Genomic DNA, 20,104 nt, shown 5'->3' with positions numbered 1-20,104 from the left:
TCCGATCTAGTTCATTTTTCTCCTTCTAATGATTTGCAACATACTTCGATCTTCTCCAACTCTTCGTAATACCTCCTCATTCCTTACCTGGTCTTCCCATTTCACTTGTTCTATTCTCCGCCTTACCCACATCTCTCTTGCCTCTAATCTTCTCTTATCTTCCTTTTGCAATGTCCAGATCTCTGCACCATACAGTGCTATGTTCCACATACAACACTTAGCAAGTCTTTTCCTCAAATCTTTGTTTAATTGGTCCACAAAGTAATTTCGATTTTTTATGAAAGCCTTCTTTTGCTATGACAATTCTTTTCTTAATTTCTTTCATCCAATACATATCATCTCTGATCATACTTCCCAAATACTTCAAGTTACTGACTTGCTCTATTTCTTCTCCCCCTATACTAATACGACAACTTCTACCTCTTCCTCCAATGATCATTCTTTTGGTCTTCGTATTAATTCTCATTCCATATTCTTCTAGTTTCATGTTCAGTTTATCTAACATTTGTATTATTTCATGTTCACTTTCTCCCATCACAACCATATAATCGACAAATCTTATACATTCCACTCTCCTACCTCCAACACAAACTCCACTTTTTCCATTAAAACTTTCATTGGTTATTTCTTCGAGATAGATGTTGAACAGTGCCGGTGATTAAGAGCACCTCTTCCTAATTCAATTTCTTCACTCATCTCATCTCCTATTCTCAGTCTTGCTCTCTGGTTTAAATACAAATTCTTTATTAGCCTTCTATCCCTCCAATCAACTCCATGTTTCTTCAGGATTATCATCAATTTGTCCCATCTGACACAGTCAAAAGCCTTCTCAAGATCAATAAATGCAGCATAAACCTTCCTGCTTTTCTCTATGTACCTCTCTCCTATTACCCTCAGTAGCCCAGTGGCATCTCTTGTTCCAACTCCTCCCCTGAAACCAAACTGTTCTTCACCTATAAAGGTATTCAGCTTTCCATATATCCTTCTGTTGAGCGTCCACAGTAAGACTTTACCTGCATGTGAAATTAGACTCTATGTTCTTCACATTTTTTGCTGTTCTTTTTCTTTTCTATAGTGATTAAGATGATTTTACCAAAGTCCTTTGGCCATTTTCCTGTCATGTACACCTGATTACATAATCCAATCAACTCCTTTTTCCTTTGTTATTTAATGCTTTTAACAGTTCAGCAGTAGGGTTACCAGATGACAATGCCGGGCTGAGTGGCTCAGACGGTTAAGGCGCTGGCCTTCTGACCCCAACTTGGCAGGTTCGATCCTGGCTCAGTCCGGTGGTATTTGAAGGTGCTCAAATACGTCAGCCTCGTGTCGGTAGATTTACTGGCACGTAAAAGAACTCCAGCGGGACTAAATTCCGGCACCTCGGCGTCTCTGAAAACCGTAAAAGAGTAGTTAGTGGGACGTAAAACAAATAACATTATTATCCAGATGACAATGGCTTGAAAGCAGGACTTTTGAGTTCAAAAAGCAGGACAAAACCAGGACAGCATTAAAATTGCTTAAATTTTTTGTTAAAACCATTTATTTAGCGTACCTTATTCATATTGTTTGGTCACAAGTGAAGTCTCGAAAGCAGGAATGTCACTGACACCTTATTCATGTTGATTTTACTCATCAGAGCTACTTATTTTATTGAGCAACTCCTTATTGTCTTTTAAATAGTCATAAAACTGCTTACAAGTGAAGTCTTTCATCTTAAATTTCACTGACACCAACCATTAACACTTAACCTATTTCTTTCTTTGGTCCACTGTGCATTTATTAAAGAAAAAATTCTTTCTATGTTGGCATTATGTGCAGGAATTGCAAAATACACTCCTGCCAATTTCAGTAGCTCGGAAGAACATGTAATATTGACACTTTAGAAAACGAGCCCATTTTTTATGGACTGGTTCCTTCAAGAAATTTTCATTCTGCTTTTGTACTTCAACATACTTTTGAAGATTTACAAATTGGTCAAATAATCTAACATCATCAATGTGTACACCTTTAGCACTATTTAACAATATCCTCAAGGTCAGTCCAGTTGAAATCTGAAGTTAAGGTCATCCATTTAAAAGTACTGCATTCTCCAAGTGGTTGTAACCATTTTCCAAGGAACTCCAGGCATGCATTATATACATCATGGACTTCTTTCATGAAGGAATTACTGTCTTCCTGCAACCCTTCCTCCTTCAAAGTTTTCATCATTTCTTCCACTTTCATAGGAACAAAATTATTTGAAAAACTAGCTTGTAAAATGCCAGCAGTTTCTTCAAGTGCCTGTTTCACTTCAATAATGGAATTATTCTCCTTTTCAACAGGAAGAATGTTCTCTTGAAAGACTGACATTATAGACTAGCAAAATATTGAATACATTTCACTTAACCTATTGGTGAAAAACTTGTTCAAAATTGTTGGCGGGTTATCCACAGATACCACGAACCTGCTACGCAGGCGTAGCAGGGGGAGAGGTGATACTCCCACGTGGCGCGTCCCAGGTGGCGGATAGGGGGGTCCTAACCGGCTTGCTGGCGGACTTGAGGGAAATAAAATACCTCTCGCAGACCAAACACACACACCCCCTGTGGGTGGGGGAGGCTGACGAATAATACACCCACGGTATCCCCTGCCTGTCGTGCGAGGCGACTAAAAGGGGCAACCAAGGGATGAATGAATTAGAACCATGAAACTACTCTTGATTCGTACCATCATGCGGGGAACACCATGGGTTGCATGTACTTGCGAGTAGTATCACTAACATGGTACGAAATATGTTTGTGATTCGTTGCAGTAAAAAGCCTGGCCGGGTGGATTCCAGTACCCGTGCGTTGTACCCATGTGGGCAACACTGCGGGTCTGGACGTAGCCTGTGAGTTGTACCACTATATGAGCGACACCGTGGGTCTGCGTTGCCTGTGATTAGTACTCACTATGTGCGGAACACCACGGGGCCCTTGGGACCGGCACCCGTGACTAGTACCCTAGGTGAGGAAACTCATCGGTTTGCGTTGGCTGTAGGTGGCGCCATTGTGTGCGAAACACCATAGGTCTGCGTTACCTGTACGAAGTACAATACTTGTGAGTAGTACCATCTTTTGTGGAACACCGTGAGTCTTCGCTACTTCTGATTAATACCCCAACATGACACATACCATGGTTCTATTTTACTCGCGACATGTACCATTCTGCGGGGCCCTAGACGTGGATTTTGCACCCCCTTTAGACACCAAGCATCATTGTGCTTTATAAGTGGTTCCTTGGTCGGTAATAATGTTATTTTCGTTCTCTATTGAATCCGATCCACTGGTTTTTTATTTTTGTTTGTTTGTTTGTTTTGTGTTTTGTTGGGTTCCTGTCCATCCATTCATTCTTCATGTCATTTTTAATTTTTATTTTGGTCTGTGGATGCCTTTGTAATTTTTGTTCTTTCATTTCGTACCGTTAGGGGCCAATGACCTTCGATGTTAGGCCCCTTAAAACAACAAGCATCATTATCTTATCCACAGATAGAAAATAAGACCGAAGTGCTGGATACATTTCAAGCATCCTTTCAACAAATGGAAAAGTGACAACCAACGAGTCTTTGTAAGCTTCAGTAGGGATTTGTAATTCACATCAACAAATTTACAAAAAGGTTTTAGCTCTTCATTCCTTATGGTGAATGTAGAATAGTAGTTGAACACTTTTAACAATGCTTTCAACATCAATCGACAATAAATCAACTCCATGTTAAACACAATTATGCAACACATGTGCTGGGCAGCCTACTCCAATCAAGGTTTCATTAAGCTGAGATTTGAGGTTAGAAAATACATTATTATCTCCTCTTCTTTTCAGGCCACCAAAATTCGTATTGCAGTTATCTCCTTTGAGCAATGCACTTCTCCGAAATTCCATTTTGTTGCAGGACATCTAACACCACTGAAGAGATTGTTGCAGCTTTTTCATTACTAACAGTGTGGAAGTCAATTAACTTTGCTTGCAGCCCTGCATTCCTGTAGTCGAAATACTGCATGAGCACAGGAAACAGTTTTATATTCCCATGATTGCTGGCATCCTTACAAACACCAATGTATGATACGTCTTTGACTTGTTCAATGGCACTTTCTATGCAGTGAGGTCCAAGTACATTATTGACAATGGCCTCAGACTTTGTACAAGCACAGTGAATATTTTTCCCTGTTTCAGAATCAGGAAATAATTTAGATGGGAGCTTAGACATACAATCCATAGTTTTGTAGCTCCCATGATGAACAGCATTGTGGTACACAAGAACTCCCTCTGCAGCAATCACATTTTCATTTAGTGATGTGTTCTTTTTGAAAAATGTCAACGCATTATTTGAAGTTGAAGTTGATGCACTTTGAATTTTAGCTTTATGTTTGCCCATTGTAATGTGACTTTCTAAATCCATAGCTCCACAATTAACCACAGAAACTTATGTTCCTGGTTTACATACTAGACTCATGGCTTCTTTGTCGGTGCAGCCCTTTTTGAAGCATTTATTTATTTATTTATTTATTTATTTATTTATTTATTTATTTATTTATTTATTTATTTATTTATTTATTTAATATGAAGGTACACAGGCTAAGCCCAATTATGTTCCTTCATGACATATAGACTTTAAACTGTAAGTACATCAGACAAAACTAATAAGCAGAACACATTTTAAAATTATTACTACAAATGAAAAACATAATGATATAGGCTATACATCAGCCATGGAAAATTACTAAACAAGTTCAAAAAGAACACAAACAGAAAACTTATGAGTACCTGGTATTCCAGCAAAACTATGGTTATTCTGCCCGAAGGCAGGTCCGAACCTCCGCAGAGGTGTTCCTGAGCCGGAGTTTACGTGCGGTAGGGTGGCCAGTTCCTTTCCACTCCTCCATTCCCGTACCCCCCCACCAACAGCGCGTGGCAACCCATCCAACTCCTGACCTTCCCAATGTTGCTTAACTTTGGAGATCTCACGGGATCCGGTGTTTCAACACGGCTACAGCCGTTGGCTTCCAGCAAAAAGGAATTGAATAATGATTTAGTAAAAAATGGCCTTTATTTGCTTATTGAACAACCTAGCACCAGCAAATAAATCAACTTGTGCACTGATTGAATTATAAACTGACAATGTTTTGACTAGTGGTGAATTAGAGTGATGAACGCTTCTAGATCTTGAAAAGGATGTGAAATAATACTTGCTGTCGTGATGTTACTTGTGGTACACGAAATGGGATGAAGGTAAGTAATTCTTGACAGTCAGTATTTCCATTCAAAATTTTCCTCAATATATGTAACGAAGTTAATGTTCTCCTGTTTTTCAAAGGCGTGAAATTGAACAAACTTCTTTAAATAGTGGGTTGAAATGTCAATTCAGCAGTGAACTTACACTTTCTTTTCGCCATAATACATTTAACGTACCAACAGATCACAACAGATATTGGAGAGTAGATCCCAAGGATTGTGGCACAACTGAGCAGCAATATGGACGAAAATGATTTGTCTTCAGCTTCCGTTTCCGCATGCTCTCGCCAACTTTGACTATCAACTTCGACCAGCGATAATATACTAGTCAAAGACTACAGGAATTTTAAAAGTTCAAGCTGCAGCTGAAGTCAAAGGTTATGGAATAAGCAAGTCTACGTTTACGAAAATGGGTTTCCAGTTGGAAAAAGTTCATTTTAACATTATTAGATGAAAATATGGACAATCAGCAAATAATTAAAAAATAAATATGGACGCCAGGGCAGACACTAAAAATAAGGGCACGTCCTGGTAAATACGGACGTCTGGTAACCCTATTCAGCAGGAATCTCACCTATTCCCATTGCTTTTCTATTTTTCATATCGTTCACTGATGCTTCAATCTCTCTTCTCAGTATGGTTTCCCCTTTATCATCCTCTTTAACCATATCTTCCTCTAATACAAGTTCTTCTTCATTTGGTCGGCTGTCCCGATCATATAGCCATTCTATGTATTTTTCCCATCTTTTCATTATTTCTTGGGGTTCATATATCATTGTGCCATCTGTAGCCTCTGTTTCCTTATTGCTGTTGCTCCTTCTCTTTTCTTTGAATACTATATTTGTTGCTTCTTTGTACGTCAAGTCATATTTCCCTTCTTTCTCCAATTGCTCTATCTCATCTCACTTTTCTGACAACCATTTCTTCTTTACTTTTTCTGTTTCTCTTCTTAATTCATTATTTAACTTCCTGTAGTTACTCTGTCCTTCTGTATTTACTGTTTTCTATTTCCTGCGTTCCTCCATTTCGCTTATCATTTCTGATATCCATTCCTCCTTTGTCCTATTCCTTTCCTTGACTCCAAGCATTTTCTTAGCTGCTTCTTTTATCCCATTTTTAAAAGTTTCCCATCTCCTTTTTATATTTTCTGTTTCATTTCCTAACATATTATTGTTACGATACTCATCTTCTAGTTCTCTGCACTTGTCTTTATCTTTCAGGTTCTCAATAGTAATTTCTTCTCTCTTCTTTCCTTTCCATGTTATTTTCAATTTAGTACCTCTGCTACAAATATATGGTTAGAATAAATGTCTGCTCCTGGGTAACATTTAGTATTCTTTAGGCAGTTTCTGTACCATTGTTGTATCATTATATAATGAATTTGATATTTCTTGTCATCTAATTAAGATATCCAAGTATACCTTCTCCTTTTGTGGTTGTCAAACGAAGTGTTTCCAACCACCATGCAATTTTCAGTACAGAATTCAATTAACCTTTCCCCTGTCTCATTTCTGTCTCCCAATCCAAATTTACCAAGGGTCTTACCATCTGATCCTTCACCAACAACTGCATTCCAATCACCCGTTACAACAATACGTGCATTCTTTTCCTCTTTCTCGATGAGTTGATCTATCTTCTCATAACACTCTTCTACCTCATCATCAGAATGATTACCAGCAGGAGAAACAAAAAGGAGATTTATATTTTATGGAACGTAAGCATGTACTGTATACTAAACATTTATTAAAACTTCAGATTATATCACTACCCCTCCCGGAGGGGTCCAACAATTTAAAATTATTGCCATTCTATATTAATGCAGTTATCAGGTGCTACTGTCTTTTTTTTATGTTTTTTATCTGAGAGTAGACTATTCTGTATGCTTGACACTCAGCACCAAGCTGCTTCTTAAGACTATGGCTAATTGCTCATGTCAATGCTGCCACTATATATAGGCACATTTTTGCACTGCATGTTATATTTGCTGACTAGCTTTACAGTGTCTTGGCCCTAAATTATTTTCATAATTACAGTCGTAATGTAATCTGTTTCATTTCAATTAATCATTTCTTCTATCCTTTTCCTTGTTAATTACAAATGTCATGAGTAAACTGTTCATTAATTTATTAATGTTATGATCTTGTGCTCCTTATTCTTTTAGTGAGGTATAATATTCATCCTTTTTTTTTTTAATTATTTGGATTCTGTATTGTAATTTTTTTTTCTGTTGATTTATTTGGCATTGATTCAATACCAGCTGTAACTAAGAAGTCTTCTAACGATGTATTAATACTCCACCCCTCCACCTTCCTCCATTGCTCAGGCTCGGGATGCTCTCCGAGAAAACACAATTCATTGGATGATGTGATGGGAATAGTGGCAACATTGACATTGAATGGCCAGAGACAGCGATCCCTTAGTGATAGTGGCCCTGCAGATCAGGATGCTTTTGGTAAGTTGAGGTAGGCTGTCATAAGTAATCATGTAAGTTCTGTTTGATGAGCAGCAGAGGATTGTAAATATGAGAGGTGTTTCATAAGTCATGGCAACCATGTTATATCCTCCAGTAAAACTCCAGAAGTGGAAATCCACATGTTTGAAGGCCACTAGAATGTGCTTCTCAGCATAGCACCAATTTGGATCCAGGTACTGGAGGCAATGACAGGGGGCAGTTAAGATATATGAATTGGAAGCATTGTTATATTATGCATAAAATGAACTCAAAAGTACATTCAAGCAAATTTTGTCATTTGCATTAATTTGATTTATGTTGTTTCCTTCGCAGTGAAATTGCTCTAGATGGATATGGTATGTCTTTTGTTGAGTCCACTTGTGAATCTCCAGTAACTGATGTGGGAAGTACTTTCTTCATCACCCTTTTCGAGGAAGCTCCTGAATCGGACTGTGTATCATGCGCAACTGCAAATTCTATTGTAGAATTCGGAACATCCATGACATAGAAATACCCACGTATGCATGTTCAGTTCTCAGCCCGAAGGCCAGTTGGATTTTCAACAGCTCCACCATGAGCGGTCACAGATGGCCTAGGCATCATTGAAGAGGATATTTGTGGATATTTCTGTCTTCCATTCAAAACTGTTTGATAACTGCCTGCAACAGCTCCCCTGGGATAACGTGAGCACAACAGTTAAAAGTTACTAGGCTTCCACATTTGAAGGCATCTGCCCATAGTGCAAGCTCCGCATGACACTGACATGCATTTCTGCCCCAGAAATCTGCAATTTCACATATGATTACTGTGCAACTTTGGTTGTATCTATCTTGGAGCACAGCTGGAAGAATGAACTGCCACCATCAGCTGGTGACATTCAGTGGAGAATGATACAAGTTACCATGTTCCCACATGTTTGGATGAAACAACACGATTGCCGTTGCCTTATGAAATGATCTCTATATTTAGAATGAAATAGGATCAATATGAAAAATCAAACTTTCTCTGGACGAATACACACTGGATATATTGTATAATCTGTGATCAAGATTATTTTTCTTTAAGTTGAGGCTAGAGTATTTTTAATTGAGGATAAGGAGAGTCTTCAGGTTTTAAAGAATAAAAGAACAAAAGAAAAGAATCCATAAAAATTTGGTGCCTACTAACACATTTGAATTGCCATTTTAAATGCAACTAGGCAAATAGTCTAGAATTTATACATTAGTGTGAAATAAATTGAAATTTTCACATTAAAGTTGTACACACTGTTTTAAAATAATTTATAGAAAGCTATAGAAAAAGCCTTGTACAGTAGGTACTTATATTGTACTTCATTTTCATTTCATAGCTGGCTGATTACATTTTCTTTTTTAATTATTAATCTTAAAACAACACAAATTGGAGACTATTGTTTATTACAGTATGAAGTTGCAGCTCATAACGAGCTCTGAACTAATCCATTTTTTCTACGAGAGAGAGAGAGATATCCAAAAGCAAATAAGAAGTGCTTGTTTGCTTGGTATGCAAAACCCATCTTCTTATTTAAGGAAACCAATATGGTGAAGTTCATTGTTATGTTTTGCCAGCCCAAAGAGTCTTCTTATCCTACTATGAAAAACCTGACATTAATATTCTCATAAAACATGATAATATATAAAAGAAAGGATAACTATAAAAGAGGAAAAAACATACAGTGTCAAAAGAGCAACTATGTGTGACAACTGAGCTTCAGGCGGGCTGGATAGGCTCTTTGGAGCTGGCAAAACATAACAGTGAATTTCATGGTATCAGTTTCCTTAAATAAGAAGAAAGGTTCCGCATATCAAGCAAAATATAGGCACTTCTTATTTGCTTTTGGATAAATTTGAATGCATCAGCCAATACTTGTAGAATAAAACATTCATACAGTTCAAGAATTAGAATGTTATACTGAACAGACTGCATTCTGTTTTCACAATGTGACAAGATTTAAAAATTTTTCTCAAGATAGAATATACGATAGGTTTTAGACAGTGGCATAAAAATTGAATTGTTGTAGATTTTAATTTGGAGATTTTATGGTGAGGTCTTATGTATTGTCATTTTAAGCATCTCCTTAGAGATTTTGACTGATTTTCTCTTTTTTGACCGGGCAAGTTGGCCATGCAGTTAGGGGTGCGCAGCTGTGAGCTCGCATCCGGGAGGTAGTGGGTTCGAACCCCACTGTCGGCAGCCCTGTAGATGGTTTTCCGTGGTTTCCCATTTTCACACTAGGCAAATGCTGGGGCTGCACCTTAATTAAGGCCACGGCTGCTTCCTCCCCATTTCTAGGCCTTTCCTGCCCCATTGTCGCCATAAGACCTATCTGTGTCGGTGCAACGTAAAGCAAATAGCAAACAAAAACAAATCTCTATTTTCGCTGAAGAAGAGAAATGATCATTTTCTCAAAACATGTATGATGATGAATGATGAAATGAATTAAATTAGTAATCACCATAAACTAATTGTGTAAATCAGACGTATTGACGGGCGGAGCCTTATTAGCCCTGTTTTCTCACAGGATGTAAAATTAACCTTCAGTGTGTTAGTGCGACGTCAAACAGGTAGCAAGAGAAAAAAAAGTAGAACAGAGGCAGCACTAGACTGAAGGCACTTCATTTGGTACGCCAGGAAAAACACGGAAAGGGGAAAAGTGTGTGACGGGCATTGATGATTTTGACTCACAATCCATGAATTATATATTTTTTCAGAAAACAACTTCATCAATATCTAAATTATGACCTGTATCAGGAGATAGCATTGGTTTCCAAGGAGGTTGTATATCAGTTTGAGAAGTACTGCAAAAGAGTTCAGACCGAGCTCGATAGCTGCAGTCGCTTAAGTGCGGCCAGTATCCACTATTCGGGAGATAGTAGGTTCGAACCCCACTGTCGGCAGCCCTGAAAATGGTTTTCCGTGGTTTCCCACGGAGGCTACGGAGAACCATCTTCAGGGCTGCCAACAGTGGGATTCAAACCCATTATCTGCCGAATGCAAGCTGATAGCTACATGACTCAAACCAAGTGGCCACTTGCTCAGTAGGAGAGAATAGAATCTATCATAATAACTAATAACCTTGATGACAACAGTAGTGACAGTGAAAGTGAACCTGACGAAAGTGATATAGAAATGTCCGGAATTGAACCCTTAGGTGATGATTAGTGACTGCACAGTGATTGCCTTTTGAGTGAAGATTTAACATACTTTACTATTTGCTTGACTAATTAAGTGATTAACAATGATTAATACAGTATTACTAAACTGTATTGTTAGATATTTACAGTGTTGTCCCTTTGTTATATGTTTAAGCCTATTAGAGTCACTGTTTATATTTTGTTTATCCTTAGTAGTTAACACGTGTAATAAATTATGTGTGGTACACAGTGGTTATCTTGTGTCCAGCTCCATGGCTGGCCATTGGTCCTAGGGGTCACGGGTTTGATTCGTGGCCATGTCTGGAATTTTAACTTTCATTATTTAATTCCTATGGCTCGGGGGTGGGGTGTTTGTGCTGTCTTCAGAGTTAGAAATCGTCTTAGGTAGGACCTCACCCTCACAGACGCATAGGTCTGACGCATGGCATCAACTTGAAAGACCTGTATCAAGCCCCTCTGGAGGCCATACGCCATGACATGACAGTGGTTATCATGTTAATAAATTTGTTAACGAGTTGCTGTGGAAACTGAGTGTGCTTATGATGACTGATGGGTGATATCCAACAAGGAGATTAGCAGGCGCCACAAGACAGGGTGCTGAGGTAAGTGAGGAGACTCGCTCCTCAGCTTCATATGAGATTTGCTCAAGGGCCAGTTTGTTTTGAGGCAATAATATCTGATATCCTGCAGGTTGTGAAAATTTACATTGTGTGTTGTATGTTGTTGATTTTATTCTTCAGAAAATGTTATTCGTTTTCAATGGATAATTTAGCAGATTTTCTCTTTTGTGCACTGGTCTGTAAAACTAGGTTCCTTTTATGTTGTGACAAGTGACAATATTTGTTTTTGTAAATGTAGATAACTTTGACATGTATATAAATGTTCATTTATCCAAATCTTCTTTGATACGTCATCTTTACGTATGTCTAATAATAGGTGGGTAATTATGTCTACTAATTTAGGGTTGTCAGGAGATAATGGTGCCTCCGTGGCTCAGACAGCAGCGCGTCGGCCTCTCACCACTGGATACCGTGGTTCAAATCCCGGTCACTCCATGTGAGATTTGTGCTGGACAAAGCGGAGGCGGGACAGGTTTTTCTCCGGGTACTCCGGTTTTCCCTGTCATCATTCATTCCAGCAACACTCTCCATTGTCATTTCATAGCATTTATCACTCATTAATAAATCACCTTGGGAGTGGCGACCCCATTGTAATAACAGCCTATATATGTTTCATTCATTACATCCCTGACCCGGTCAATGACTGGAAAACAGGTTGCAGGTTTTCATTTTCAGGAGATAATGGTGGCTAATCAAAAGTTGGATAATTCTGCAGTTTTTTATGAGGAATCCATGCCTGAAGTTTTGCCATTTTGTTTTGATATACCTTGCATAAGTAGTAGTAGTTCCGTTGCCATTTTTGTGAGGAAATCTGATGTTTCTTCAAAAGTGAGTCAGGCTGATTGATAGATAAGTGCAAATAAAAAAAATTGCAAAATATGAGAGAATATTTCATAAAAAATAAAACTGAGCAGGCCAAAGAAGAAATTGATTTGAGATGGAAATGAAGGAGAACAGTATATACAAAAAAGAGAATAGAAAATATAGGAGTTCAAAGCTGTATGCAACAGTTAATGGACTCAAAAAAATAAAAACAAAGGAAAGAAAATAGCTGTACAAATAGGAATATGTTGCACGTGCACATTGAATCTGCCTCTAGAGACCTAGGAACTTAATAGGACCTTTATGTACTAACACTGCTTCTTGTATGGATCTTCTCTAGAAACCAGGAAGAAGCAATGGAATTTTCAAATATCAATCATTTTGACAGGAACATTGGTTATTTCAATATTTACAGGTGTTCTCTGTCCTTTTTTTATTTTTTTTATTTGACCTATTGAGCATGTAGGTCTTCATTCCATCTTTTCTGTTTGTGTACATCGTTCTCTCTGTTCTCATCTTGATTCAATTTCTTCTTTGTCTCTCTGCCTACCTTCTTTGTTCTTGATTTTATATCAGAAAATGTCCTATCTTTTATTAGTCAGATGATTTGGTATTTTCTATTTACATATACTCTGCATATTTCAGTTCTGAGGAAACCTTAACTTCCATGAAAGAATGACAGCACTCCATCTGTGATGGTGCATAATGAGGCATCTGCTAACAAACATGAAATCAATTTTATTAAAATCTACAGCATTACTAAAACAGTTGTGATTAATTTCTGAGGACACAGGGTATCTCTGCAAAACATTTTGTCTTGTTTGGCACAGAAAATCCCAAAAGAATCTAATATGGAGAAAAGTTGAAGGAAGTAGCAGGAAATTAAAAGAAGGTGCCCGAAGGTACTAAGTGAAAAAGATGAAAAGCTGGAAAGGATTTACATGAGAGTTGGAAGAGGATGTGGATAGCAGTAAAAAGATGTTGTATGGACTTGTAAGAAGGAAGAGAAGAGAAATCGTGTACACTAAGAGGGGAGGTGAAGGAGAGATAAAAACACAACCGGAGGAAAAAAGGAAAAGAGGAAGGGTTACTTTGATGAACTCTTGATTGAGATAGAGTGGTATTATAATAATAATAATAATAATAATAATAATAATAATAATATTTTGCATTACGTCCCACTAACTACTTGTACGGTTTCTGGAGACGCCGAGGTGCCAGAATTTAGTCCCACAGGATTTCTTTTACATGTCGGTAAGTCTACCGACACGAGGCTGACATATCTGAGCACCTTCAAATACCACCTGACTGAGTCAGGATCGAACCTGCCAAGTTGGGGTCAGAAGGCCTGCCCCTCAACTGTTTAAGCCACTCAGCCTGGCAAGATAGACTGTGAGGAGACGGAATCCAAGAGTGAAATTGCAATGGAAGGGGTGGAAATATAAGAGCAGCAGGACCCTGTGGTCTAAAATGGCTGTATAAGCTATTGTATTTGGAAAGAAAAATCTGTAAGAAATGACTAGAGGAGGGGGACAGGAAGACATACAATGATTATTATTGAGAAATAACACTTGTATCTCAGATACCAAAAATATTTGAAAGGGCACTAGAAAATAGAATGAGGAGAAAGGTGGAAGGACAATTGCAAGCAGAGCAATTTGACTTTTGAAATAGAAGATCAACGTGAGGCCCCATCTTCATTGTGAGGCAGTTAATGGAAAAACGTTGGGAATACAGAAGAGAGATGATGACATTCCTTGATTTAGAAAAGGCTTATGATAGTGTACCCAGAGCAGATGTTTGAAAAGCAATGCAACAGAAAGGCTGTGGGAAACAAATGATAGAATATGTGCAAGCCATGTACAAAAATTGTTGCAGCAGTGTCTAGACACATGTGAGGAGGACAGAATGGTTTTGGAATTAAACTAGACTACAATAAGGAAGTGGGCTGTCACCATTGTTATCTGTAATAGTTGTGGATGAAATTCTGGAGACAGAGGAAAATATGGGAACAGTGTGTTGATAGTAATACTGTTGTGTTTACAGATGATATTATGGTGTGGAGAGCAAACAGACAGGAAAAACAAGGGCAGCTCAATATATTGAGTGAGATTATTGAAAATTATGGAATGAAAATCACAGTGGAAAAGAGTAAGACAGTAGTGTTGCCTAGAGGAGAAAGGGAAAGGAAAGGAATCATAAAAATTAGGGGACAAAACTTTGAAATTGTGGAGAGCTTCAAGTACTTGGGAATCGAACTGATGCAGGATGAAGGGCTGGACATGAATTACAATAATTGAAATTAAGAGGGTTCCTCCTATTCAATACAAAGATATTTATTAACGTGAATGAATCACATATCGTTCACATGAGGTACTAGTTTCGGCACCAAACTATGTGCCATCATCAGCCAACAAGTCAAATCGGGCAAACACAGTATAACCTTAAAACAGCTTTAAATACACTATAACACCTGCGTGGATGAATATGAACTATAACTTTAAAACAACTTTAAAACACACTATAACATTTGCACAGATGAATATGAAATAAAATATGGTACATGATGATGTTGCATTTCAGTTTAAAATCTGTTAAAATGATGATGACTCCGTTGTGTACCCATGGTGGTTTGTCCAGCTTGTATATGTCTTTAGTTTTATAAACAGTTAAGTTATGCTGCGGAGTTTAATGTCGTATGAAGTTGACATTGTGTGTTCTGTAGTTTGGTTTCGAAAAATAAACATAAACATGGAACTTGATTAAATCCAGAGAATTAATTCCCACTTCAATATGGGTTTTGGAACCTGGAGAAGAAACAACGGAGATGATACCACATAAGTGTTATTTTTTTGCACTGTGCTGTCCCAAAGTGAACCGAACTGCTAAAATGGCTGAGAAATGAGTACTGTAGGGATTATCCTCGAAAATGGAAATTATTAAACGCCTAAGGAAAGGTGAAATTGTTACAAGTATCGTTCTACTTTATAGTACCGAGCTAACCATGGTTAGAGACATCAGATGTGATGTGGAAAAAATTGAAAGCTATGTTTTGAAAATGCAAACCGCTGATGGTAATGTGAAACCTCGCAAAACAGGGGAACTGGTGAAAAACAAACCAGTTGAACTCTGTTCCCGTTTGCATTAGTAGACATTAAATGTAATAATTTTCTCATTTTATTCTATTCTATTATCCATCTATTTTCACATGTATCACAGCTCCAGTTGTGACACCTGAATAATAATAATAAAAAATTTTTTTACTGTATGTATTTTTGATTTAGGTAATTTCAAATATTTAGGTTGAGATGGATTAGTTTGCTTTTAGGAGTACCTGTTGACTGCTCTTTGGGTATTGTGACAGTAAAACACTTCAAGTAATACAGTTATTTCAAATTTACATAACATTAGTAACGGTGTATTTTACATATTCTTTGTTGACAGGTGATTGTTTAAATTCTGGTCCTGAGCCAGACTTGTTGTCAGATACACCACCTGTACCCCCTCGTCGACGAGAAAAGAAGCGACACACCCCTCCAAGACCTGTTAGTAATGGTCTCCCACCTACACCAAAGGTTCATATGGGAGCCTGTTTCTCTAAGGTAAAGTTGCATGAAATATTATAGCTGAAGAATTAGGTATTTGAGGAATGTATGTATCATTAGAACAGTCTTGTAATGCATGTGTTAGTGTGATAGATTAGTACCGTTGATTTTCCTTATTCACTATATGCCATATGGTGACACATTTTGCGTTTTGGAAATATTGTACATTAAATGGGGGTTGGATAACATTCTCTTCATGATACTGGGGCTGTAGGGAAGGAAAAGACCCCCCCCCAAAAAAAACCAATTGACTAGGTAGGAGTTGCAATATAAGAAATTGAAACGAACAAACAAGTATCAAATGAAGTCGTACTAGATATTGTGTCGTTAACAGGTTAGTTTTTCTAATTGTTAAGAAAATAATGCCATCTAATGAGTGGCTGCAGAAGTGATGGAACAACTGAGTAAGTTGGCTTTTTTGTTTGGGCCACATAGCTGTTAGCTTGCATTTGGAAGATCGTGGACTGGAACCCCATTGTCAGCAGTCATGGTTTCCCATTTTCACACCAGCTTTACCTTATTTAAAGTCACCTTCGCTTCCTTCCTAGTCCTAGTCCTTCTATCCCATCGTCGTCATAAGACCTGTCTGTGTTGGTATCACACACAACAACAACAACAAAAAACAGAACATACCTAACAACATTAGACAGTTTCTTCCACCCCCACTTTACTTAGAGTCCTTTTGCCTTCATTTTTCTTCTCATTTTGTTTTCTTATTTCCTTTCTACAGTTAAGTTTGGGTCAAATTGTAGATCAGTGACTTCCATCTGCTTGTATCCTTCCACTACTCCTGTTCAATCCCCTTTTCCACATCTTTCACTCTTCTTCCCACATCTGCCTTAATCTGGGTCTCCTCATGGGTCTTGTGCCTTTTACTTTCATTTCAAATTCTTGTTGTGGTGTTTTCCTTTCCTCCATTCTCTGCAGGTACCCAAACCATCTTAAACGTGACTATTCTATCCTTCCATTAAGACTGTTTTGATATAGTCTTCATTCCCTTCCAGATCAGTATGGGCTAATGGTTAGCAGTTTTGAACTGATAAGAACCATCACGACAACCACCACCATCGTTACCGTGATTACTAAACAATATTATCACGATAGCAATGCTCGCTGCTGATGGACCTGGTGACAAAAATCTAAATTTAGAGTTCAAAAAATTCTTTTAAGCTGTTTTCCTGTGAGGCAGATGAAGATTGAACTAAATCTGTTTTCTTTTCTATACCTTACCTGAGATAAAAATGAAGTTTGAGGAGGCAAAAATTTTATGTCTTCAGACTACATTATAATTTTATTTGTACAGATATTGAAACACTAAAAGGAGCAGGTCAGTATGGGAAAATGGACTAATAGAAATAATAGAGACATGGACAATCTCCACTTCTTCATACACATAGATGGATTCTCATCTCAACAATCCCTGGTCTTCTATATTAATTTCTTCCCAGTCCTCAGCAACCTCACTTCTGCTTGCTAGCTTCATCAGAAGGGTGGACTTCAACATTTCAACATTCAACAGAGATTCTTTTAACGGTTTGTGTACCTTGATAAGAGTAGTGTATAAGGAGGAAGCTGGAAAAAGGAAAAGGACAATAACGATGAGTACAGGGGGCAAAAGACTAGGAACACAGTTCAAATGCAGAAGGAGAAGAGGATCTCAAGGGGTAAATATGAGTAATGGAAAATAACAAACAAGTGTCAGTCTAGAGAGTCTGGGTGCCTTCTTCAAGCACTGACTGTCTTATGATGTGTCCTATCATTCTGTCTCTTCTTCTGGCCAAATTTTACCAGGTCATTTACCTTTAATCTTTTTTCTTTTGTTATGTTCCTAAAAGTTAGACCCATTTATCAATATTAGGGGTAATTGAGTTGTATGTCATCAGACAAATGGAAGCCCCCGCATTAACATCAGCTATCATCTGGGATTCTAATCTTGTAATCTTGTAAATTATATCAACATTGGCTCTATTTGGAACAGTGAAATACACATTTGTAGAACAGTTCTAAAACTTCCTATTCTTGTCCTTGACAGACTGTTTGTCATGTGTTGAAAATGTGTCACATTGTGCAACAACAAAAACTTACCTGTAGTGACTGACTGATCGGATTTAGATTCTCTCTTAGTGTGTTGTTGTTATCCCCATAATTATTTGTTTTTGAAAAAAGTATGTAATTAGATGATACTGTATAGGCTTTTGAAAGCGTCTATAAGTACGCGCCGTGAAAGCATTAATAGCAACATATGTAATTAGATATTTCTAGGAGTTACTCTTGCAAACTCCATTTTGAAACAGCCCCAAACGACCATGGCCTACCATTTAAAGATAAAAATTTCATAATTGAATAGGTTGAACCACTTAATTTCTTATTTCAATTTAATTGTAATCATGGCCTACCAAGAGACCGTTGCTCAGGCCGAAGGCCTGCAGATTACGAGGTGTCGTGTGGTCAGCACAATGAATCCTCTTGGCCGTTATTCTTGGTTTTCTAGACTGGGTCTTCTTAATCCTACTCTAAGAATATAAATATTTTGAGGAATAGACCATGACACAGTAGGTCTTAGAGACATTTTAGCCTTCTCTCTGATAGCCGCATTTTGTTGTGAAGAACTGGGTACTGTAGATCGCCAAGGCAGATTCTACCATCATTAATATGATTTTATTATACCAGATCCCTTTGCCATATCCACAAATCAGACTTGAATGTAATATGTTTTGGAATTTGGAATTGGACCAGGGACATCCTAATTGCAGCTTGAAAAGTTAACCAATAGACTAGATGGGTATTTGTGAATGAATGAATAAATAAATAAAGAAATAATGCTCTATTTGTATTCAAATCTCCCTTGTAATAAAATTGCACTCTTAAAAAGTTATAGATAGTAATTTTGAGGTTTTGTTACACATGTGATGCTAGAACAAACAAAAACAGGTTCAATAGCTAGAAACTAACAACATGGTCATAATTGGATGTGAAATGGACTAAAGTTGAAAGAAACTGCACTATTAGTCGGAGTGCTAGAGCTATACATATGTGTTTGTTGGACCCCAAACATTGTTTTCCCCTAAATGTAAGCTTACAGTTTCATGGTCTGCTCACCATCACATTTTGGGTTCATATGATTTCAGTCTTGCCAATTCCATTGCAAGATAATCTTCCTGTATGAAATTCATGGTATCATGCTCTATCAGACAGTAACTTCTATGGATGACCATTTGTTGGTCTTGAGTCGTGTTCTCTCTCTCTCTCTCTCTCTCTCTGCTAGTTTACTTGTTTTGAAAGATATAGAGAAGGGATTATTATTCATTTGAAGCATAAGATAATAGCATTGCTAATGATAGACGTGTAATTCAGTGGATTAGTTCAGGGTGGAACCTTTAATAATTTTCTTATGCCGAAGTGTTGTTGCATGGGTCATCAATCCATAGACTGTTTTGATGCAGCTCAGCTGCCCCATGCCACCCTATCCTGTGCTAACTGTTCTACATCTTACATCTACTCTAACCTGTTTTTCATATTCATGCCTTGTCTAACCCCTACCATTCTTACCACCAACACTTCCCCCGAAGTCTCACTGAACAAGTCCTGGGTATCTTAAGATGTGTGCTATCGTTCTGTCTCTTCTTCCGGTCAAATTTTGCCAAGATGTTCTTTCATCAATTTGATTCAGTATCTCTTCACTCTTGATTCATCCTACCCATCCACTTCTCCACTTTCAGCATTCTTCTGCAACACCACTCTCAAAAGCTTCCATTCTCTTCCTTTCTGAGCTTGTAATTGTACATATTTCACTTCCATACAATGCCTCGCTCCAGATAATAATAATTAGGGAGCGGATTTTTATGTGCTAAAATGTGAAAAATATTTATTTTTTATGTGCTGAAAACTTTAAAATATGTGATAAAAAAATTGAAATTATTTTCCTTTAAATATCACATAACTAGTCGCGCTCAAGAAGTAAATAAGTATAATGTTTTGTATTAGAATATGGTGCTACCAAACGTGCTCCTTAAGGCAAAATGATGGCTGTGTATGGAAACGTGCTGTATGGTATATTAATTTTTGATATGCCAGAGTAGATATTATGAATGGTTATTTTTTTAAAGGTAATGTTTTGTTTAAATATGGCAAAAGCAACCTATCATCTTTGAAAAAATAGTACCAGTTTGTACTCACCCATCACAC

At 37.6% G+C, this 20,104-nt stretch overlaps 1 protein-coding gene across 1 annotated transcript in view; it reads left to right on the top strand.

Annotated features, from left to right (window-relative positions):
• The window catches only part of hppy (MAP4K3-like protein hppy), a 385,487-nt gene that overhangs the window by 301,428 nt on the left and 63,955 nt on the right, over positions 1-20,104 (top strand). The window contains exons 16-17 of the mRNA XM_067151579.2: positions 7,571-7,699; positions 15,759-15,916. Coding sequence (XP_067007680.1) covers positions 7,571-7,699; positions 15,759-15,916 — 287 coding nt within the window. The remainder of the gene's footprint in view (positions 1-7,570; positions 7,700-15,758; positions 15,917-20,104) is intronic.

The sequence above is a fragment of the Anabrus simplex genome, chromosome 7 (assembly GCF_040414725.1).
Source record: "Anabrus simplex isolate iqAnaSimp1 chromosome 7, ASM4041472v1, whole genome shotgun sequence".
Classification (NCBI taxonomy): domain Eukaryota; kingdom Metazoa; phylum Arthropoda; class Insecta; order Orthoptera; family Tettigoniidae; genus Anabrus; species Anabrus simplex.
Note: the sequence above shows the minus strand (reverse complement) of the source record. Positions and strands in the feature narration are given on the sequence as shown.